The following is a 23,622-nucleotide window of genomic DNA, read 5'->3' as shown; positions in this document are numbered from 1 at the left end:
ATTTCAGAGTTTCACGGAAGTACAAAATCGTCTCTGCATTGCTGGAGTGCACAGTCTCCTTCTGTACTTCCTTTCTGCACAAAGCGTAATGATATATTTGTTCTGCAGCCGTGGCTTACCTGTATTCACATGTGAATACAGAACTAGTGATAAATGACTAAAGTGCCTTTTACAGCAGTAGCTTGTGCCATAGCCCTACAGTGCCGATACCACTTCGTTGCCTCCTGACTCGCCGCTGTGCACCTGGTGGCAGCTTCTGTCCCTAATCAAATTGCGTCTGAAGTTTCATGGTCAATAAAAAGGCATTGAAGAACTCTGGTGAAATGCAAAGGGTGCCCGTGTGGTCTGTGATGTGGGTGCACTTTAAAGGATCTCCAAATGGCCTAAATTATTCCAGAGCCCTCTGCTGTGGCGCCTCTTTGTTCTTTCACTCCCTTCTCATCACTTCCCTCATGGTGCGGGGACATGTCCACTGAGAACATGTCCACTGAGAAGTGAGACGTTTACTCCGCCCTTTCCTTTCTTCAAAGCCAATTTTAAATTTTCAGTTCAGAAGTGGTGTGTACATAGTGGCTAGAAAACTGGCCTCGAGGTTGAGTGGTAGGTTACTACTACAGTCAACTCTTGATAACTGAAGCTTGAAGCGGTACTGAGCTGACTCACAGTTTTCTGATTGCAAGAATTGGAACAGTAGAGTGCTTTTAACTAGAACGCGGCTCCACAGCTGCTGGACTTGGACCCTTCGCAACTTCGGCGTTATGCACTTCCATTTCCTTTCTTTCTTTTCTTGGCCAGCTGGTTGGCACGGAGCACGAAGAGTTAGCCAAGCTCATCTTCATGGAGCTCAACGACGCCTGGAGTGAATTTGAAAAGCAACAGGGACTTGCCTAGTCTGGAAAACCGCTGGTCTTCGACCTCCCCTTCTGCCTCTTCCCCCTCGCACAACCTCGGCATGGTGGCGGCGGAAGACAGTCCATGGAGGTGCACACACAAGAAAAAAAAAGAAGTGGACCCACAACATCCAAGCGACATGCATGCCAAAGCAAACGGGGCTGTGACAGCGTGAGGAGCAGTGGTGTTTGCTTCGCAGCCAACGGCGCATAATTTTTTTTTTTTCAGTGCAGTAGCGGACCATTATTACCATTATTATTTTTTTTTTCCGGCACTCGTCATTGTTTTACCATCGTCAGAGAAAGCGGCTTTCTTGTCATGACCTGGCATACACCAGTCTTGTTACCTCCGGTTAACAAATTGTGTGAGGCTTGTTTTTGTGTGGAAGCTCGCACAGTGGGCAGAGCTTTTAAGTCCTTGAAGCCGTTCTGAACTAGTCCAAAGGCTGACCTGGCTCAATTTTGATTAACACAAAAAGATGACCGCAGCCTTGGTTTCTGATCTTGCGCCATTTTAAAACGTGTGCTTTGTTTCTTCAGTGGAAACAAGCAGGGGATGGGGCGTGGTCTTAGGAGTTTAAGTGGTTAGGAACGTTATTGGCATAGATGTTCTAAACCGATCAGAAGTGCTGTATTATGAACGCAGTACCAATTAGTCTATCAAACCAGCTACAGAGGTTTGATTGAGTTTTCAGGAATACAGTGGATAGCTTGGCAGTTAGTGCAGCTTAACGTAGTATGGTTTTACATTGGTCGAACCGATTAAAACCACTGAATGGCCAAGCATCAGAAACCATGGTTTGGTGAGTAGTAAGTAGCACGATACAAACTGGATTGCATAAAGCAGAATGCGCTGTCAGTCTGGTTTTTGCCTTTTGTTGTCATTGTTTGAGTTCGCGTGTACAGATTGCACTGCACAATTTCAGTGAATCTCAGATTGCAGAGAGCCTAATTGACATGAAGCACACCGACCTGCCATAGACTTGATGACAGCCTAGCTTTGGTCAGGTCAGGTTAGTGCAGAGAGTTCAAGTGTTGTTGTTGTGGCTGGGTACAGTGTTCAGAACGTGAGCTCATCTGTTTGTTCTTGTTTTTGCTTGTAAATAAGCAGTTTTTGTTGACCTCTTTCTTGTTAAGGGGTCTCGGTAACTTCTATTCTTGCTTTTTTTTTTTTTTCCTTTTCTGGCCCTCTTCCGAGCAGCACAAACCACGTCTGGGCCATTATTTGCTTTGTTTTATTAGGTCCTCAGAGCTTCGTGGTTGTTGTTACTTTTTGAAACTTATCTTCCTTTATTTTGTTGAGGTTGTGTGGGCTGTTACAGCAGTTAAGTTGAGGATGGGAGGGCTTATAGGTGTGCGCTGATCATTCCAGCAATTTTTGTATTCACATATCATTTTCATACCTACTTTTTTTTTGGTTTTAGAGGGAACAAGAAAAAAAAATGCACATTTTGCTTCGTCTTTGTGTGGTGAGGCTGTTTACAAGGCCAAGTCACAAACCTTAGGTGATATTATCAAGAAGGGAAATATCTTGCCACTGTGTTCTCCCCTGAGTGCTTTGCTATCCTAGCTTCCCTTTGCTGTGTAGTGTTTATAGATTAGTGCAGTGTGTGCTGCCGCTATTTTTTCTTTCTTTTTTATATCACTAACCAGTTCTTTTAGTCAGCTTTTGCATGCTGTCTGCTTTCTGCCTACTAACCAGCTTTTTCTCAGCACTTGGGTGGGTGCTAGTAACTTTACTTTCGTTAGGTCTGACAACACACGCTGCGAGTCTGTGCAGTTAATTTTATGCCTTTTGTTTAAAGCTAACCGTTGTGTGAGGTGTTGTCAGCGTTCCAAAGATTTTATTGTTGAGTGTATTAATCAAAGTATTCTGGTTTGTACAAAGTCATTCTTGCACCGTTGGCTCTGCGCGAGTGCGTTGAACAATGGGTGCATTTGAGTTGCCTCCCTATTACTTGAAGACGCATGGCGTTGTCGAAGTGTACGCATTGCTGTTAACATCATTTGCTGTGTTCCTGGCCCAGTTGTTTGTTTTTCGAGCTTTTTTTTTTGCTTTCAACAAGCTCAGTATTTTGAATGTGCACTGTGCTGAAAAAGGATCAAACCAAGATCAGTGCAAAGCGTTGGTCTGGCTTTGTTGTCACAAGACGTCGATTTATGGTTAGGCCCTCGAAAAATTGTTACATTTGTGAATTGGTTCAAAGGAACACCCAGGAGTTGGCTGCTAGGTATCTAGCATTAGCTAGCATTAGACCTATACTAAGTGAGGAGCTTTGCAGGAACTCAAACTAGTTTAATAATGTTCTGGATGTTTTTTTAGTTTGCATTTTAATGACATGTTGCCTTATTTTTAATTGTACTCGATGCTACTACCACTGCTTCTACGCACGTACAGTCTGGTTCAGTGTTAAAGGGAACACCTCACTACAGTATGCAAGCAGCCATCATATTCTCTAACTGAGTGCTAGCCACTCTGTTCGGTGTTTCCTGAATAGCCTCTTTTTTTTTGTCTGTGCGGACAAATGGGCCTAATACTGGTTAGTTAGCTTTCAAGTGAGTTAAGTGTTTCCTTTCTTACTGAACTGCACTGTACTTCTTCGGTCTGCATAATGAATCATGGTGTTTACTGTAAACATGTCACTGCGCACAGAGGCATGAGAGCACCTCGATGTTGTGCGAGGAGGGTCGATGCAACTAAGGCGGCTTCAGTAGCAACATTCACTTTTCTGCAGGCAGTTCATCACTAAGCGCTGCTCTAGAAACGAGACTTCACAAGGCAGGCAGTTTAGGCTACAAGAGAGGCTAACTAAAGTATGCTGTGTCCTTTGCCCTTTACCTTTAGAGACAGCACAGGGTCACCTCACTGAATACTGAGGGGCTTGTGGGGTGCAACTTTGTTGTAGTTTGACTAACGCAGTTGAAATTGGCGTGTTTTCGTTGCGAAGATGTTAGAAGTTCCTTCGTCTGGTATGACAAGAGCACTGTCTCAATTGGTTTTGCTCATAGTATGGCCCTGATGTTGTGCAGAACTTCTTCATGTCACCGTGTTTGCATTGACAGCCTGCCAGGCAACTGGAACCTCAGTTTGGCCTGCTGTTGTCAGATGGCGCTAGCAGCAACTTCAGTTTGCCTTGTTGCCAAAAGATAGTGCTGGCAGCACCGTTTGTGTGTCCAGCTGCCAACAGAAGGCTTTGGCCATTTCATTGATGATTGGTTTTGGATAGGTGACAATGGTTGAGCTCGCATTGGTCTTGAATGTGCTAGTTCGGCTTGCTGTTTACAGATGGCGATAACAGCAGGTGTAGTTCAGTTGGCTGTCATGAGGTGGCGCTGGCAGCAGTCTTACTCTGTTCAGCTGTCAACAGATGGCGTTAGTCATGTGACAGTGATGTGATTGGCTGTGTGTAGACAACACTGAGTTCACGTTGGTCAAGTTCGGCTTGCTGTTTACAGATGGCGATAACAGCAGGTGTAGTTCGGTTGGCTGTCATGAGGTGGCGCTGGCAGCAGTCTTACTCTGTTCAGCTGTCAACAGATGGCGTTAGTCGTGTGACATTGATGTGATTGGCTGTGCGTAGACAACACTGAGTTCACGTTGGTCAAGTATGTGTTTATACCTCATTGGTGTTGCCCACTCAAGATCATTTTTAAACTAGTGTGGCAACTGTTTGCTGGATAAGACAAATGGACGCTGCGTGCATGTGCCCATTCAATTAGTCGGTGTTAGATGCAGATTTGCACCCCATGCCTCTGTCATTGTCCAGAGAGGTGCCTTCTGGTGATGTTCTTTTTTTTTTTTCTTTTTGGTGGTGTACACTGCTGCCTCTTGTCTTTCCTGCCATAAGCTGGTTAGCACCTCAAGACTGTAAAAAAAAGAAAAATCTCTTCACTGAGCTCGTGAGTAATAAGCAACTATTTTCGTGTGTGTGAAACTGCACGGTGAATGTACATAAGGCAGAGGTGACAACTTCTTGTTTTGTCTGTGATAGAGTTGGGAAAAGCTTGTCTGTTCCTGCTGTCGAGCTTCCTACAATCATGTTGATGCTGAATGTAGTCCCTGTATTAAGGTGATGCTTGTGAACTAGGAGGGAATAATTTTATTCTTCCCTGTAATTGCGTCATTCCGTGCGCTCTGCTGGTTTGACGCACCAAGTCGTACCAGTGTTTAATTTGAAATTCTCGTTCCACTCAGTTGGCAGATTTGTTGAATACGAGGGACATTTTTTAGGCTGTAGTGTCAGGAAAGCTTTAGCAGTTTGCATTTGAATTTATTTGATCAACAGAATGTAACTGCAGAAGCAGTTAGTTTGGTGCCTAGCATCTGAGATTTTAATGCTGAATCAAAGATGCATGTTTTCTCGGTGTTATTCGGTAGGACCTAGTAGTAGCGAAATTTGACTAGCACAGATGTCGCATTCTATTCATCACTCAAACATTCATATCAAAAGTGATGCTTTTTGGTGGTCAGCACAGGAGGGGTGTGATGCACAGCTGCTGACGCAGTGTAATATTAAATGCTAAGCTTTGGCACCTTCACTTCACACCTTTTTTTTTTCCGGTGGCTACTTGTAGGAAGCTCGATGGCTGCTAGAATTTCATTCCACAAGCTGCTCTCGGACACAGAGGCTCATTGTAATCAGCTGTACTGCTTCTCGCTGTCTCTATTTCCTGCTCTTATTTGTTTGCTTCATTCTTGCCGGTTTTTGATGTCAAGATAGTGTTTCTAGCGAAAGGTGTCGCTGACTGAAGATGTCTCTTCGTTGATGTACATATTATAAATATATACATACGTGTGTGCTGTTGAAAAGTGATGAAACAATGCGAGATGTTCCAGCGTGCGTATTTTTTTCTCGGCTGTGGGTCTGTGGTAGTGCATTAGAGCTGCCTCTTCAATGCACCACTGGGCCCATGTTTTGTAATGGTTCAGTTCCCGATTCATTGTTGTTGTGGATTGTAACATGTGATTAGCGACATGACTGACAGCTAAACGAGTAGCATTATTTGCTGGTTCCGCTTTATGAGGCGGAGCTCACCATTCTTTTGCAATGAAGCAAAAGATGAATCATGAAATGATCAGATACGAAAAGTTTGGTCCCTGGTTCTTTCCTGAGCAAAAAACTTCAGTTGAGTGCATACTGAATGCGTTGATGCAACCATGCCTTGGTATCCTTGCCCTGGTATATAATCAGCTTCGTGTACTGGTTACGCATTCTTGCATGCTTCCTGCATTGAGTCTCATCGCTTGAGTTTTGTTTCTTTGTTGCATTTGGTGAGTGCGACATTTGGTTAACTATTTGGAGTGCTTTTGTGGAGGTTTGTAAGGTGCCTAAGTTGCATTGCTTCTCGTAAACGCCATTACAACATACCCACTTTTGCAATTTGGGCAACAATGATTGCGAGTCTGGCAACACTGGGAGGTCACCCTGCTCCCTCACTGAAAGGACAATGCAAGGAGCCCTAGTCAGGCAACTTATGCTGCCCTGCCTTTGTGCGTGCTTCAGTTTTTGATGCGTTCGAGAAGGTAGGTATGAATGATGGGTTTGAAGAACCTTTCTTTTTCACTAAGTTTGCATGCTCTGCATCGGTTTTGTATTTTCGTGTTTTAGAAGAATATTGTGGTAAGGGAGGTAATTACTCATTGGCATCCACCCGAGCGCAGCCATACGGCTACAAAGGAAAGCTGTACAGCTTTCTCAGAAACTTCGTACTTAAAGAAAAATTCGTCCTGGTCCGGGGTTCGAACCCAGGACCACCGCTACACCGGAGCAGTCGCTCTACCAATTGAGCTAACCAGGATGGCAAGCATATGGTAGGACGAGAGCGAATTGATCAATAACTCGAAGTGGGAACAGTGTTGACCAAATATTTAGGGGAATCCCCCAAGGTGGAGTAGATTTGTAATAAGGGAGGTAATTACTCATTGGCATCCACCCGAGCGCAACCATACGGCTACAAAGGAAAGCTGTACAGCTTTCTCCAAAACTTCGTACTTAAAGAAAAATTCGTCCTGGTCCGGGGTTCGAACCCAAGACCACCCTGGTGGTCCTGGGTTCGAACCCCGTACAAAGGAAGCTGTACAGCTTTCCTTTGTAGCCGTATGGCTGCGCTCGGGTGGATGCCAATGAGTAATTACCTCCCTTATTACAAATCTACTCCACCTTGGGGGATTCCCCTGAACATTTGACCAAGAATATTGTGGCTAAGAAAACTGCACGAAATCGCGTCGTACTAGCATATCTCTAGTTCACTGTACCAGTGCCAATAATATGTTAGTCCTAAGAAATAATGGCAGTGGCCTGCCCAGTGTTGCTGATCTTTCATCATTGGTTGCCTGGCATGTGGAAAACATATGTGGACCTGCAGTGTAAACGTTGGCATGCATTTTTAGGGGTAGTATCTACGCTACATTTCACTGGCAGCGTTAGTGTGAAAGACAATGCACGTTTAGCTGGCTTCATCCAAGCTGTCCGAATTGTGCTGAGAGAGTGTCATTGTTTTCTTTGCCCAAGAATATTTAATACTCAGATGCTGAGATTGCACTCTGTTGTACACGTTCATTCAGAGTGCTTTTTTTTTTTTTTTCGAGATCGCTGACTTTGTAAATTAGAATTTGTTTTCAGTACCCATTTTAGCAGTTTGTAGTGTGGACTGTTGAATTTGCTTAGTAGACTCAAAATTTTACTTGTTTTTTTTCTCACATTTTTCAGCCGTTCCATGTCTGTTTTGAAGCCTTAAAGGGACACTGAGGAGAGCTCTATTAATATTTTTTTTATAGCAAAATCCGATAGTTCGGCATTTCATGGCTTTGTTGCCACTTGGCCAGCAGCGAAAGATGCATTTATTTCTAAGAAATTTGGATTCGGAGTTGAAATAGTTTTTCCCGCCGCTCTGATTCAAACTTGGGATTCTGCTATGACGACACAGAACTAAGTGACGTGAAACATGACAATCACATGACGTAACGCAGACTCCGTGATTTCTAGCGGCCAGCAGTGTGGCCCAGCAGCAGCCGAAACGAAAGCTACCGCCGGCCGCACGTTGAAGGCATCTATCGGCTATTGCGGCCGTCGCTTCGTTTACATTTGCACCGGCGTTTTGCCAGCGTTACAATGGATCCCGTTCTTGAAGTCGTCAACGAAGTTCTCGCAAATAGATGCCTTTAGCATACCGTGTACCTTGTTGCCGTTAGCGGAATACCGGGAGCCCCCATACCGCTGAGAGCAAGCGCTGATTGGTCCCGGCGCTGCAGGAGCGCGCGTAGCTATTGGGTACGTGGCGCCATCTGGCGACGTCAAGGAGATTTCCGCATGCATTGGCTGCGCCTCAGTGATTCGTAGCTTCTCGTGTCCTAGTGTTGCTAGAACTATTGGTTCTAGCAACACTGTTTTGTCCTATGACGCCATGAAGCTTGTACTTGCGAGTTTGGCCTGTGGTGGCGATACCTGTATTTTGGTTCTTGCTCTTTTCTATGTTACAGGAGCTTTGTTGTCAGTATGAATGGCGTTTTTGTAATCAGGAGCTGGTATTCTGTCGATGCAAGTCAACTTCAATTTCTCCTCAGTGTCCCTTTAAAGAAGGCTCTTTTATATGCACTTGCTAGACCTTGCAGAGGTCATGGTTTGCATACAAAAAGCGCAGGCTACTGAGTTCATTCCAGTAATGACGCCCCTTGTAAACTTCCCAAGGACAGAAGGCTGAATCCAGTAAGAGCTTTGAATATGTTTTTGGACTGTTCCAACTGGCAGTGGGGACAGGCTGCCTGGCGTATTTTGCGTGGAGGCCAGCAATGGCAGGTTGCATGTTTTGCATGTTAGGCAACATAGCGATGTAGTGACATGATTCGTGCATTTGTGTAGGCTGTGCAGTCATTGTCATTTGAGCAACTGCATCTCAAATGACAAAGCTTGACACAACGCACGTATTGCTGATGCAAGGATATGGTGATAGGGCTGCGAATGGTATCCATAATGCTTGCCATTAACCCACAATAGGCATCCGACGTCGTCGTTCAAGTGCCGTTCAAATGGCATGCTGTACGTAGAGAGTGGTATAGTTGCTGTTTGAGGCACACTCATAGCTCGCTAGAACAATGGTATGGGATTGGACGGTGACCTGGAGCCTGTGCTGTGTGTGTCCAATCGGCAGCTGAGTCGTCGGAGAATTGAGTTCTTCCTTGCGAACACTGCGAATTCGGCTCGCGATTGGCTGCCGCCTAGAGAAGGGGGCATTGCCAGAGAAAGGAACGAGGGTTTGGCCTATATTAGGCTGCAGAAGCAAATTCCAACCACTATTTCTTGGTGTTTTTTTAATGTGTTTTGTATATGTGCCATGCATGGGGATATGTCGGCAAGATGCGTGCGTTGCTCCTCTTGTGTCGGCCCATGCCCAACAAGTTGTCTGCGTGTACATACGGGGCTTTCTGCTTGCTTGTGCAACATGCAATGATATGCGCACTGCATGTACTTAAGTCACGGCAGTTTTGATGCACCATATTTTGGTTCTGTTGTCATTTCCACTCGATGCATATCAGTACATGCACAGATATCCAGATACATTCCACTCGTGTGCCGCGCCCCAAAGTGAGAGGTTTGCTTTGTGGGTGTGAACGTGCATCATCCTTTTCAAGCACTAAAGGCGCTGGAGCAGTAGTCTTACATGCTTTTGGGTAGACAACTGCACTATGCGTAGTACATATTTGCTTGCAGTAAGTGCAACGCTTTTGTTTTCAATTGTTAGGCATCGCATAGCTAGTTGATTGCATGTACAGACAGTAAGAAACATTGAGGTCTTTTGCTTAGAAGAATAACACAAGATAGAATGCAGCTTCGATACACCGTCTGCTAGAGATTATGCAAGCGTACCAGTTAAGTGAGATTCGTTTCGTCCACAAAGTATTGTGCTTTCATGACATAGTCATAATTCAATTTGTTAATCACTGGACATCTGGAATAGGCTACAGTGAAGGAAATTAATTAGACTTGGATAGCTACAGGACCATTGTCGCACTTTTTATTTTTGACCTCGTGGTAATCTGATGCTTTTGGTAGTTTCCAGAGCAGACGAGGTTATACAGTCTCGACTGGATGCATTGAATTATTCAGCCAATACTGCCACAGTGGAGCAAACCTGTATGAGGGTTAGGAATCTGAAAGGATTGAAAATGTGGGCAGACACGTTAGTAAAAGTTCACGGTGTGAAGGAGAAAAATTTTTTCGCAGACATGCAAGCCAGTTGTGTGAATTGCTAGCAGTTATGAAGGCACAAAATTTGCGATGACCCTGAAGCTTGGCAGCTGTTTGCCCCCCGTTTGGGTTCCGTGCTTGGGACTTGTGCAGATCCTAAGCTTTCCTAAGATCCTAACTCCTAAGCTTTTGATTTCAAATCAATGGCTGCGGCTTCGTGCAGTGCCAGCACTGCTGGCCTTTTGGGCGCTGACCTTAGGTGACGGTTTTGTGCCAATTGGTTTCAGCACAGTCGCTCTGCTGCGCTCGTTTAGATGGTTCGACTTTGGCCACTGATATTGTGTGTGTCAAGCCACTATTCACCTGTGAACGCTTCTGGGAAAGCCAGACAGCCAATGAACTTTTTTCCTAGTTGCAAATCCCTCTAGTGGCCGCCAGCTGAACTAAGTGTGCCAGGCCAGCTATACTGTCTCCCACTTCTGCGAAAATTCTTTCACGATGGAAGGGTGGGCATACTTTCAGACAATAGTAAAGTGCAGTGCTGGCTTCGTCTAGGAAGAGCACACAGGTGTGAGTCAACTGTGGGCAGGCACATATGCCACACTGTGCGTTGTCAGAGCTGCTCTTCATCTGTTCAAAAATTCGTTCAATATCCATTAAAACTTCATCCGTTCAATATCTGATTAAAAAATGCTGGCAGACGAGACTGTGTTGCTTTGACCAATCCTAGTGTGTGCAGGCCATAAATGAAGATACATGAAGATGAAGATGGTAGCACTGCACCTAATTATCATCGCGCAGTTCTTAGTGTCGGTCGCACAAACACTAGTGTTCATGGAAAAATGTGTGCAGCTAATGACCAATGTCGCTGGCAGATCCTGGCCAAAAATGGCTGACAAGGAGACTTGGCGCATGCATAGAACACTACTTTAAGAGGTGTAAAATTAATTTGCACAGAAGCCCAATGCACCTTTATGAGTCCAGTTGCAAATCAGCGCTTGTGGTGTCATTTTTTTGTGGCTCGTCTATTTCGCGCCGTTCTCCACCATTATGTGACTGTAACCTCCCCTGTGGTTGACCAATCGGCATGCAGTGCGGGTGGGGATGGATGCGCCACCTGTTTTTTCTCTTTGCTGTTGGAATTCGTGGTGTAGTACAACAACCTGCGGGTTAATCCCGGTACCTCTCGAACGTTTTATGCCACTGGTACTTTGATGCTGAAATTTTGCGCAGAAGTGGAATTTTTTTATGGTCTTCTCTGTATGCTACCGCATTGCCTGCCTTGTTCCTGTGGCAATATTGTTGAATGTGAGTCAGACCTTCCTGTTCCTGAAAACAACTGATTAATATAATTATGTCGTCATGTTCTTATGTTTTAGAGCCGCCGTGATGGCTCAATGGTTATTGCACTCAACTGCTAACCTGAAAGACGTGGGTTCGATCCCGGCTGTTCCAGTCTAATTTCGATGAAGGCAAAATTCTAGAGGTTCGTGTACTGTGCAATATCTGCAGGCTAAAGAACCCCAGGTGGCTGTAATTTCCGGAGCCCTTCACTACGGCGTCCCTCATTGCCTGAGTCACTTTGGGACATTAAACCCCCCATGAACGATAAAACAAACCTTACGTTTTACTGGAGGATGGTGACACATCTGTGTGCAGCTACCTGAACCTTATTCATTTCTTTGAGGGCCAGGCTTTTTCATTTCTACCGTGCAATCGAAACTGATATAAGACCTTTCCATCGGGTGAGGGACATTTCGAAACACCTCCTCTGTGGACTGTTGCAAACCGTCCCTATTGGGAAGGAGTCCTCATTGGGAAGGAGTCTTTATAATGCCTTAACCGTGCAAAATTTGAGCGCTAGCAAAGCTGTGGCACAGAGGTTTTTAGCTGGCGTCTCCGAGCGCTCGAAAGATTGCAGGAAAGGAACCAGGTGCATTATCAATCGTGTTTGAAGGAGTGGTTTTGAAACCTTGCAAAGCCTTTGTCTCTGAAACTTCATTTTCAAGCCGATTGTGTTGTGCCTTGATTTAAGACTCAGCTTGCAGTATTTTTAAAACCGTATGCACTGAAATTGCATATATATTTTTGTTTTCTGCGACATGTTCTTGGACCTCCGTGTGTGTGTGTATATAGAGCCGAACGAAAGCGTAGTCGATGGAAGAATAAACTTTGTGTGAGATATGACGTCACCGTTTGTTTCCCAGTGATCTTTTCCCCAAGTATTTATTCGAAGAAAAAAAAAGATATAATTGTTTTGTCATTGTTGTTTAAAGGGACACTGAGGAGAGCTCTATTTATATTTTTTTATAGCAAAATCCGATAGTTCGGCATTTCATGGCTTTTTTGCCACTTGACCGGCAGCGAAAGATGCATTTATTTCTAAGAAATTTGGATTCGAAGTTGAAAAAGTTTTTCCCGCCGCTCTGATTCAAACTTGGGATTCTCCTATGACGACACAGGAGTAAGTGACGTGAAACATGACGTGCACATGACGTAACGCAGACTCCGTGATTTCTGGCGGCCAGCAGTGCGGCCCAGCAGCAGCCGAAAAGAAAGCTACCGCCGGCCGCACGTTGAAGGCATCTATCGGCTATTGTGGCTGTCGCTTTGTTTACGTTTGCACCGGCGTTTTGCCAGCGTTACAATGGATCCCGTTCTCGAAGTCGTCAACGAAGTTCTCGCAAATAGACACCTTTAGCATACCGTGTACCTTGTTACCGTTAGCGGAATACCGGGAGCCCGCATACCGCTGTGAGCCAGCGCTGATTGGTCCCGGCGCTGCAGGAGCGCGCGTAGCTGTCGGGTACGTGGCGCCATCTGGCGACGTCAAGGAGATTCGCGCATGCATTTGCTGCGCCTCAGTGATTCGTGAATTCTCGTGTCCTAGTGTTGCTAGAACTATTGGTTCTAGCAACACTGTTTTGTCCTATGACGTCATGAAGCTTGTACTTGCGAGTTTGGCCTGTGGCGGCGATACCTGTATTTTGGTTCTTTCTCTTTTCTACGTTACAAGAGCTTTGTTGTCAGTATGAATGGCGTTTTTGTAATCAGGAGCTGGTATTCTGTCGATGCAAGTCAACTTCAATTTCTCCTCAGTGTCCCTTTAATGAAATGGCCAGTTAAGGTTTTGAACTGGCAAGGCTTAGCATAGCGCAGTTCTCTTCCTCAAGTAGCTAACTATGCATGTGCAGATGTCTGTGAAGGACCAGGTATAGGCACATGCCTGCCACTGCACAGACATAGGTGGGCCCTCGTGTGAGGGGATCATGGTAGCGGGCTGTGTTAGGCTAAATCTCTTTTTCGGATGTGAGTAATGACAAGCAGTTTTTTTTTCTAGTGGGAGCCGTTCGGTCATGCTTTCACAATGAACATTCATCACACGCAAACGCTAAACACCGTGCAGTAACAGTTTCAACGCATTTATTCCTCTGTCTGCATTTGTATATATGTACATACATCCGGAGTCATGATATGTATATTGTGCTCAATTCTCTGGGCTCTGTCAAAATATGTCAAATTCATTAAACGTGTTCCAGCGTGCACGCACTTAGAACGGGGTATACAAGATATGCAAAATTCTGCGTACAACAAGCTGTGTCATGCCCAGACTGATGCCGCAGCTTCTTCAGATATATGATGACATCGCCTCTTGGCACAGCCAATGAGATAACGGCAGTGCCGGTGTTCATGATTATCAAGCCTATTGGCTACTTTTTTCTTCTGTACATGTCATATACTTCCGCCCCAACCACTGAACCCTTGTTGATGCGTATTTGATGAAATTGACAAACACCGTTAAGTGGAAGAAGATACACATTCAAAAGGCAGGGCTGTTACGAAATGCTGTTGTGTAATGGCATACAGTGTTCACGTTCAGTCCCCTGTGGTCTTGCTGGTCAGTGAAAATGCATGGATACAACCTTCCGCATACTCTATGGGTCCCTCTTATCATTTTATCACTCATTTCGAGACTCGCACCATCGTGACTTCACGTGGCACACCCACTTGCCTGTATAAAATGCACCATAGCTCGAAGTGTACTAGCAGTATTGTAACCTGGGCTCTAAAGTTCGCCTGAATGGCTCTGAGACCAAATGAGTGAAATTTACTTCTTGGAAACGGACCCTGTTCTTTTATGCCTGGTGTTCTTGTTTCAAAGGCAGTATACTTTACTGATAGTGTGAATAATAACTCTGGGTGAATACTAAATAGATATCTCTGTATAAAGATGGCTTCCAAGGACTTAATATTGATAAACCACTATAACGAAGGAAGGCCTTACGTTTTTAAAATCCCGCATAATCGTATTTGGTGCCGTGGAAATTCAACGCGAGGTGTGCAAATAGTGTGTTTGGTGCATCTGTCATGTAAAGCGAATTTTTCCGCAAAGAATTGGTTGCGAGATGCGAGTGTGTAGTCAGTCCTCTGCCTTGAAACTATTAAACGTTTCAGCTGTGACATTTTACAGCAGATAGCTTCTTTCAATCAACAAAACTTCATATTTTGTGATGGTAGCCTAAGCTCCTTAAGTGCATAATACTTGACATTAAAAATAAAATTGATCCTTACGTCCTGCTCTGACGGGGTCGTGCCACCAGCCACAACTATGCCATGTTCCCTTTATGGCCTGAATGTGCAGGAATATGCAGTGTGGACATTTCAAGAAAGTGTAAAGTTGATGTTGGATTTTTGACTCATGAACAGCTATGGCCGAATAGCACCAGGAACAACTTTTGTGGTCAGCATATGTCTTTAAAAAGTTTCAAGCGGGTTCTATGAGATCTTATGTTTTCTCACAAGGAACTAAAAATTGTGGAAGAAGTAATGAGCTGTTGGGGGTAAGTACACGGAAAAGAATAGACAGTTATCTTATGAAACTGCTAAGTCCTAGTTGCTGTGTCACCACTATCAGTTTACGTATAGGCCATTTCAGTTTCTGTCAGTGGGCATAAACAAGTTTGAAGTGTTTGGCTGCTAGAAAAACGTGTTTCGGAACTGTTTTCAACTGTGCCTTCTTGACATGTTTTCACACAAACCAGCAAAAAAAACATTGGTATGGTACTTTTATACAGCTCTACCAAAGCACCGCACTCCAACTGGGTATAGCCCAGTTTCAAATGTTCAGTTTTGATAGACCAAGGTTTCTGCACCCGCAAGGACCAAAAGAAGAGAGTATTAGCATAGGGTAGACGTATAGCAGATTAACATATGCGTATACAATACTAGTTTTCAGTGGCGTCATAGCGGCCGCCATCTCTGGGTCGGGAAAGCGCAATGAAAGCCTCGGCGTTTCGTTAACCCGCCTATCGCCAACCGGTTCTCGCGGACACTATGGAAGCTAGCCAAAGTACCCAAAGATGACGCTCATGACATGGCGTGAAAACTATACCTCTCCGATATGCTAAAGCTCCACTTAAATGGTCTTCGGCTCATGGTTGACACAATTCATAAAGTACAAGTTACACTGAAGCTGCTAAACACTGAAGGGACTGAAAACGTGTGATATTAACAGTCTATGCTTTCGACCAAGTGGACAAAATACAATATGCAATACAGAAGCGTGTGAGTCGGAAATGTATAGATTCTTAAACATACTTCAGCTATCTTTGCTGAACAAGTGCAATGGCATACTCTTCAAAATATTGATGCCACAATGACAAAATGTTGCTTTTTTTTTGCAACAGCATGTGTATGCGGTGCAAAAACAGTAGCCGACTGTGTAAGGGGTCAGTTTTTCACCACATAGTAGGAATGCAACAACTTCGACGAGGCTTAACCACTGCGTGGAACAAACTGCGCGCGCCAAGGTCTAGTGTCTCTGAGTTCTTACGTAATTGCACACAGCACTGGGAACCAGGGCGAATTCGGTGCAGCAAACTGTCCACAGCACTAGCGTCCATGCCTTTGATCGCATCGCGCACTTCACACATCATTCGCAGACACAGCCAACAAAACGATGGGTGTGACAGCTTGCCGTTCATACAGCTGCATTTGCCCCTAATTTGGTGGACAAGATATGTGCATCTTCACTGTGAACGTGGAGTAGTTGATGAACAACGCTCGTCTTGGGGCCTGCAACTCCCATATTTGGTCTTCCGAGTCTTCTGTTTCAAGTTGATGACTGTTGAAAAAAGACTCTTGGCGACACATCGCTCGTATCTTAGGAGTTCTGGAAGAACACCGGTCAGGCCTCAGTCCAAAGCCGATGGAAAAACCATGGAGGCCATCTTCTTCCAACTTCCCAGCAGTCGGCTGTAGGCTCCAGGACTTCTAGCCCAGCAGACAATGCGGTCCTCTCCTGGTCTTGCGGAAGAGCAGGGATCCAGTTTGGTCCAGTGATGCCGGGAAGTCTTCTAGAAGAAGGCCCTGGCCGGCCGTCATACAAACGTCACCTTGGATCCGACGTGGGTCGTCTGCGGTATGGCGTTGACAGTGTTCAGGGCCTGGAGCGCCAGCCGGTTTGCCAGGCGCGCTCTGTTCGTGGCGTTCAGGTACTGCTCGTGTGCTGCGTTGATGTACCTGGGCACAGAAAAGCAGCGCAAGTGCGTTCATGTTTTGCTAATTAGTGTTGCCGAGTTCAAGATTGCAAAAAGCTGGCACGAGAACATTGTTTTCTGGACAATATATACATGCCGAGATGTTTGATTGGAGATGGGAACTATGCAGAAAGAATGCTTGTCTAATTCTTAACTTTAAAGAAAAGAAAAATTTTGAAAGAACAAATATTTGGGTGGCTTGGCTATGATGACTGTTGCAAGTTAAAGCAAAAGACATTACTCTTCTGGAGTTCGCGCCCCGCCGCGGTGGCTCTGTGGTTACGGCGCTCGGCTGCTGACCCGAAAGACGCGGGTTCGATCCCGGCCGCGGCGGCTGAATTTCGATGAAGGCGAAATTTTAGAGGCCCGTGTGCTATGCGATGTCAGTGCACGTTACAGAACCCCAGGTGGTCGAAATTTACGGAGCTGTTCACTACGGCGTCCCTCATAGCCTGAGTCAATTGCTTTGGGACGTGAAACCCCAATAAACCAATCTGCAATCGCAGCAATCTGCAATTTGCAGTAACTCATCTACAGCGGGACACCGTGTTCACTTTGTCACGGTTTTAACATTGTTAAACCGATAATAGTGCGAAAGCAATTTTTGCCAAGGTCAAATTTTCGGCCAAGGTCAAATTTTGGAGGTGGCCAGGGCCAATTTTTAGAAATGACTCGGGCCAAATTTGAAGTCATCATTTTCGGCACGGTAGATTGTGGTTGGGTATCGATTTTCGTGCAAATGGGCAAGGTCAATTTTGGGGGTGGCCAATTTTTGGAAATGATCGAGAGTAAATTTTGGAGGTCACCATCGTGTAGGGCATGGTCAATTATGGTTGGACATCGATTTTGGCGCAAATCGGCCAAGGTCAAATTTCGTGGGGTGGCCTAGACAAAATTTTGGAAATGGCCAGGGCCAATTTGGAGCTCGTCATCGTGTTCGGCACGGCCAGTTATAGTTTGACATCAATTTTGGTCCGAATTGGCCAAGGTTAAATTTCGGGGGTGGCCCGGGCCAAATTTTGGAAAGAGCCAGGGCTGAATTTGGAAGTCACCATTGTGTAGGGCACGGTCATTTTAGTTGGTCATCGATTCTGGTCCAAATCGGCCTAGGTCAAATTTCACAAGTGGCCCGATCCAAATTTGGAGGTCACCTTTGTGTTGGGAACGGTCACATCCGGGGTTTATGCTTTGTGTTATGCGTTATGCTATGTGTTATGCTTTTTTGTTCAACTTGACAAGGCGTCGCTGTTGCTATAGGTGGCGGCAAGAGATCGGATGGACAAGATTCTTGGGCAATGTTGGTGAGCGTATGAGTGCTCTGGCACTGATAATGAGGTGTTGTCAGCAGAGGCTGACACAATTAACTGTAGTTACGCCTACAGCTAAAGTGATGCAGGGCATAACTAACAGATATGCACTTTTCTTCACTATATCATATATGACATATTAGTTGCTGGATGCGGTAAGGGAATATGTCTACTTAGGGCAGGTAGTGACCGCTGATCTAGATCAGGAGAGGATAACTCGAAGAATAAGAATGTGGTGAAGCGCATACGGCAGGTTCTCTCAGATCATCATCATCATCATCAGCCTGACTACGCCCACTGCAGGGCAAAGGCCTCTCCCATGTATCTCCAATTAACCCTGTCCTTTGCCAGTTGTGGCCACTGTATCCCCGCAAACTTCTTAATCTCATCCGCCCACCTAACTTTCTGCCGTCCCCTACTACGTTTGCCTTCTCTTGGAATCCACCCAGTTACCCTTAAGGACCAGGTTATCTTTCCTTCACATTACATGTCCTGCCCAAGCCCATTTCTTCCTCTTAATTTCAACTAGGATGTCATTAACTCGCGTTTGTTCCCTCACCCACTCCGCCCTAGCTCTTTCGATCTCTTAACGTTACACCTATCATTTTCCTTTCCATAGCTCGCTGCGTTGTTCTAAGGTGAACCCTCTTTGTTACCCTCCACGTTTCTGCCCCATAGGTGAGTACCGGTAAGATACAATTGTTGTATACTTTTCTCTTCATCATGAACGGCAATGATCATGAACGGCAATTTACCAGTGCCCCTCAAGAGAAAAGTATACAACATTTGTATCTTACCGGTACACACCCATGGGGCAGAAACGTGGAGGCTAACGAAAAGGCTTCACCTTGAAGGGACCATGACAGCCTACTTTTGCGCATAACCTGCTTATTGCATTTAATTCCCAACACATTAAATTACAATTGCCCCAAGCTACAGAAAGACAAATGATAGGTGTAACGTTAAGAGTATCCAACAGGAAGAAATGGGCTTCGTGCAGGGCATGTAATGCGAACGCAAGACAACCGCTAGTCCTTAAGAGTCACGGAGTGGATTCCAAGAGAAGGCAAGCGTAGCAGAGGGCGGCAGAAAGTTAGGTGGGCGGATGAGATTAAGAAGTGTGCAGGGATACGTTGGGCGCAGCTGGCAAAGGACAGGGTTAACTGGAGAGACATGGGAGGCCTTTGCCCTGCAGTGGGCGTAGTCAGGGTGGTGATGATGATGATATGACAGCCATTTCCCCACTTTCTTGCCGCCTGTCACATAGCCGCGTATTTTCAGTCAGCAGTTCACACTTCAGATCACAGCCTGTAAACTTTAAAAGAAAGTGGCCCTACCCAGCAAACCAAAAACCTCTCAGGCACGTCTAGCTAGACGTCTCTGAGAGGTTTTTGGTTTGCTGGGTAGGTTTGCGCTAAAAAGAAATATAGCCACACGGATAGAGAGAGATATAATGATGAACGGCAAGGCAGGCAGGTTAACTAGGCGACGCCCAGTATGCTACCGTGGGAAAGGGGACGAAGAGAGATAGAAAGGGGAGAGAATGGGCCTTTTTTTCACGTGACCGTCGCTAATAACCTGTTTATTTACCTTACTGAGGACGTGGCCAGGTCGGAGAGCTTTCCGACATGTAGTACTGTCGGCGTCAAATTGAAAGCGGAGAGCGTGGACAAAGGCCCAGTTTACTACGTCTACCCGTCGTCATCAGAGGTAGGCGCTCTCGTACGGTTAATGATAGTTTTACTTTTTTTGCGTTCATTTTCTCGCTTCGCCACCGGAGCGCCACATTCACCCTTTCTACCGATTTCGACTTGCTTCAGGTGGTTTCGCTGGCGGCACCGGCTGTGGGTGAAGCGAGCGCTCTTATCTCCGTGGCCTGCAGCGCTTTGATTTCGCTTCCATCATCGTCGTGTTGCCGGGGCCTGGTTGGGATTCGAGCATTGAAAAAAACCGATCGGGCTGCGGTCGATGCCCAACGCGACAGTTCCTGGATCGCCACCAGAAAAGCTCAAATACCCTGGAACATTCACGCGTCAGCGTGCAGCCCGAAAAAAAGAGCGCGAATCGCTTCTCTTACCGTCGCGGTGTACAGTAACGCGTCATTGCAAAGGCAACAGGTCGTCTACTGTCTACAATTACCAGACATTCTGCGGTGAGGGACGGCTCGGAAACTTGCCCCGAGGGCATAGAGAGCGTGGTTACCGGCAAGGGTCAAGACCTACTTATCGTGGCCGCTGCAGCAGACACACCCAACATTAGGGCTCGTGAAGTGAAGGACGCTTTTCATTTGTGTGCCCAGTAGAGGTTGCTTTGCTAAGCCTTGTGCCGTCGCAGAAGCCAGCGGTCTCGGAAGAAAATAGAAAAGCAAGGCTTGTGTTTGCACAATAGCATGCATCGTGGACTACGGAGAACTGGCGCTGCGTGATGTTCTCTAACGAATCAACGTTTTCAACTCATCGGGACAAGCGTCAGCGAATTTGGGCAGCCGACAACACCAGATGTGCCTTTCCTGCCATGTGCGCATGTCGACCTGCCATACATTTGAGGTAAGATTGCTGTAATGCATCATATTGAGTATTGCGACGCGAAAAGAGCGCTTCGCTCTGTTCTTAATTCGCGCAACCGGTCGACCTTTATCTGTTCACAGCGCAACCAGACGCTGTTAACGCGACAATGGTAGAAGCAAAATCTGAGCGCAGCGGCGTCGTATGCTGCATTGTGTGCTGCGCATGCCCAAGCGCACTGAGGCGGTGGCCAAGTGTGTGTGTCTGTGTGTGTGTGTGTGGGGGGGGGGGAGACAGGGGGGAGCCGCCTTCAAAAAATCTGCTCTCCTTAGTTATTTCCTTCCTCCAACGCAGGGACTTGGAGCGCTCGCTTCACCCATGTGGTCCACAGCCGGTGCCGCCATCGACACCGCGCTGCGATTGGTAGAAAGAATGCACGGGGCACCCCGGTGGCAAAGCGAGATAACGAAAGTCAAAGAAAACAAGCCAAACTATCGCAAACAGAATGAGCGCGCCTATCTCTGATGACAGGCGGATGGCATAAAATGGACCTATGGCCACGCGCTCCGCTGTTCGCATTCATTTGATGCTGATAGTATGATCATCTTAGTATGATCATGGACGTTAGTCTCGCGGCAAGTGCCATTTAACGTGTTCATTAGCCAGTGAAGTCGAACCTCGTTATAACGAAACGGTTTATGAGAAAATAATGGATATAAAGAAGGAATGATTGTTCCCCTTGGAAGCTATAGGTCTACACGGGCTATAACGAAACTACGGCTATAACGAAGTAATCGCTGTGCTCTTTTAGCTTCGTCATAATGAGGCTAACTGTACATACATCTATATGTGTGCATTCACATGAACATTCATATGTATTCTAGCCATTACACACCCAGGAGTTCCAAAAGACGAACAGGTCAAAGTGAGGGACCAGACCTTCCCAGGAGCTTCACTTTGTTCCTGCTTTTGGCACTTATATATGAAAAAAAAAAAATCTCAGGCTGCCTCGGTGGATTGTTTGAATGCGTTAGCGGGCAAACATTCGTTATATCCGAGGCTGACGCACTAAAGGTCGTCATGTTCGAGGCGGTACGCTTAGATTCGTTATATCCGAGGTCAACACATTAAGTTCGTGACATGCAAAGTCCAGACACGAAAGTTTGTTATATGCGAGATTGCATGCTAATGTTCGTTATACCCGAAGTAGTATACCAAGTTCATATCGGCAATATACTTTCATTCGTAGCCTTTTACTGGCTACTGACAGACGGCAGTCGCCATTTCCTCTAGCACAGACCTTTCTAATGCAGGAGCAGCTATCCCGGCATTACCTTTTAGCCAGTACGCAATCTGCCTTTACTTACACGAGCTACGACAGCCACTGTGAACGCTACGCTGGGCGTAGCCTCGACTCATTTAGTGCTCTAGAAACGTACGAGGAGCCGAGTGTGCTCACCTGCGGTACATCTTGCACTCCTCTTGTTCCTTGGCCTCCTGGCGCATGTAGCGTATCATCATGAACCCGATGCCGAATGAGTAGAAGAACAGCACGACCACGATGTAGAGCAGGGCCTGGCGCTGGCTCGCCTCGGACTCTCGGTCGTCGACCACGGGCGAGCCCGTGGCCGAGGCGCCGGACCACAGGTCGTCCTCCGGGCCGCGCGACCCGTTCGACGAGGGCGATGAGGAAGACGACGAGAGGTTGGCCGTCAGCGAAAGCAGCAGCCGGGTCATGTTGTGGCAGTGCACGTCTATGGCTGAAGATGGAGGTCCGCGCTGGACGCTTCGCGGTTGCACCGGAGCCATTCGACGGTGTCTCCGCGCGTCGAGCCCAGAGACCCGTCCCCTTACTCCACTCGAAGCCTGTCTCCAACTGGCTTCTTTTCAAGTCACCTTGCCTCTTGCCTCGGAAGCAGTACTGACGCTCTTTCTGATACTAAGCCTGAGGCTCTATTTTTAAAGAAACGTGGAACTCATCCTGTTCATTACGCCTGCATTCCGGAAGCTCGTTTCCTTAAGTCAATGCCCGTCTTCAAATCCTCTTGCCTCCTAAACTTTAGCACAACTCGTGAAACTGAATAGCTTAGCTCGAAAAGTGTGGCCAAGATTGGAAGCTCAATTTGGAGAATGGTCACTTTTTCATGGACTTCATTTAAGAAGCGATGCCAGTGCTCTAGATCCTCGTGCTGAGTGTGAAGGCTTCGTGGAGCGCTCTGTTCGGAATGGTACCGTCTAACTTTCTATTCTCCGGTGTGTGTATGTTTTGTGCTTGTGTTACTGCGAGTTCTGGAAGGACTTAACAGATTCCCAACAAAGTACTCTGAAACTTGCTGCTCTTTCAGACGAAGTTTTGAGCCATGCCTCAAGGTTTGAGCTTAAGGCAAAAGCTTCCCGTTGTCCTCTAGCTACCGCCCTTCTTCGGAACTCAGTGCCTTTCGTGCCTTGCTGAAAAATCGTCATCAGCGAATGTTCTCGTGCACATGGCGTACATTACTGCTACACTGTTCATGGTCTCGTGGTACACCGATGATGCACTACAGGCGCCTGCAGGCGCTGGTCTTCTATCGTTAGGTGATTGACTTGAGGATTAGGGTTGGTCGTCTTGCCAACTGTGTTCAGCTGCTTGACGTGACCCTATAAGGCGCGGCCAGTGCTGCGCTGTTCACGTACATCTGGTTTGTTGACAGTCCTTGCTACTCTCTTTACATAGGCGAGTCGCGTCGGCAGTGCTTTTTATGCAGCCAAGGCTCGCACCTACCAATGTGAAGTGTTTTGAGCTTCTTTTTTTAGCGTTGAGGATGCGTCTGGATGCACGATTAACAACCTCGCGGTCTCCCGGGTCTGATGTTGTCTTGCGATGGCTAGGATGCTGGTTAGGGTAAGTTTAGTGAACTAAACCCGTTTTGCCCGCGTTTCTTTCTAGACCAATTTGAACGCTTTAATTTATTTTATGCGAACTCTGGGGGTTAAATCTGCCTTTAAGTGCAGCTAATATAAAGCACGTCTTGTGATGATAACAAAACCTCGCTGAAGCTTATATGGCCTGTCGTCAGCGCTAGAAGGAGCGTCGCTACGTTCTACGCAATATTTTGCAAAAGTCTGCTGTGGTCCATTTATTGAGCTTTGCTCGTAAGTTTTTGTTCCAAAAATGTTGTCAGAACTAATCAAGATATGTGATCTGCTTTAGTAGGCCT

General features: G+C 46.2%; 2 protein-coding genes across 4 annotated transcripts in view; one reads left to right on the top strand and one right to left on the bottom strand.

The window, feature by feature from the left end:
* Nucleotides 1-5,271, top strand: part of aux (cyclin-G-associated kinase) — a 49,883-nt gene extending 44,612 nt beyond the window's left edge. For all 3 annotated transcript variants that reach the window (XM_089545093.1, XM_089545084.1, XM_089545102.1), the window contains one exon: nucleotides 796-5,271. In XM_089545093.1, the coding sequence (XP_089401219.1) occupies nucleotides 796-891 (96 nt within the window). In that variant the 3' untranslated portion in view covers nucleotides 892-5,271. The remainder of the gene's footprint in view (nucleotides 1-795) is intronic.
* Nucleotides 5,272-15,124: 9,853 nt separating this feature from the next.
* Nucleotides 15,125-22,347, bottom strand: LOC149365655 (uncharacterized). Its single transcript, XM_089545069.1, has 2 exons — nucleotides 21,885-22,347; nucleotides 15,125-16,597 (listed from the first exon to the last, which is right to left on the bottom strand). The coding sequence occupies exons 1-2, from the start codon at nucleotides 22,232-22,234 to the stop codon at nucleotides 16,456-16,458; spliced, it is 492 nt and encodes a 163-aa protein (XP_089401195.1). The 5' UTR covers nucleotides 22,235-22,347; the 3' UTR covers nucleotides 15,125-16,455.
* Between the last annotated feature and the right edge of the window lie 1,275 nt (nucleotides 22,348-23,622).

This window comes from Amblyomma mixtum, chromosome 1, assembly GCF_055824585.1.
Source record: "Amblyomma mixtum isolate Tamu chromosome 1, ASM5582458v1, whole genome shotgun sequence".
Classification (NCBI taxonomy): Eukaryota; Metazoa; Arthropoda; class Arachnida; order Ixodida; family Ixodidae; genus Amblyomma; species Amblyomma mixtum.
The sequence above is the reverse complement of the archived record's forward strand: the minus strand, read 5'-3'. Positions and strand labels throughout refer to the sequence as shown.

Excerpts from the sequence above, each read along its gene's own strand:
- LOC149365655 (XM_089545069.1), bottom strand. The coding sequence starts at position 22,234 with ATGGCTCCGGTGCAACCGCGAAGCGTCCAGCGCGGACCTCCATCTTCA. Across the intron at positions 16,598-21,884 it reads GAGTGCAAGATGTACCGCAG|GTACATCAACGCAGCACACG; the intron begins GTGAGCACACTC and ends TTCTGTGCCCAG.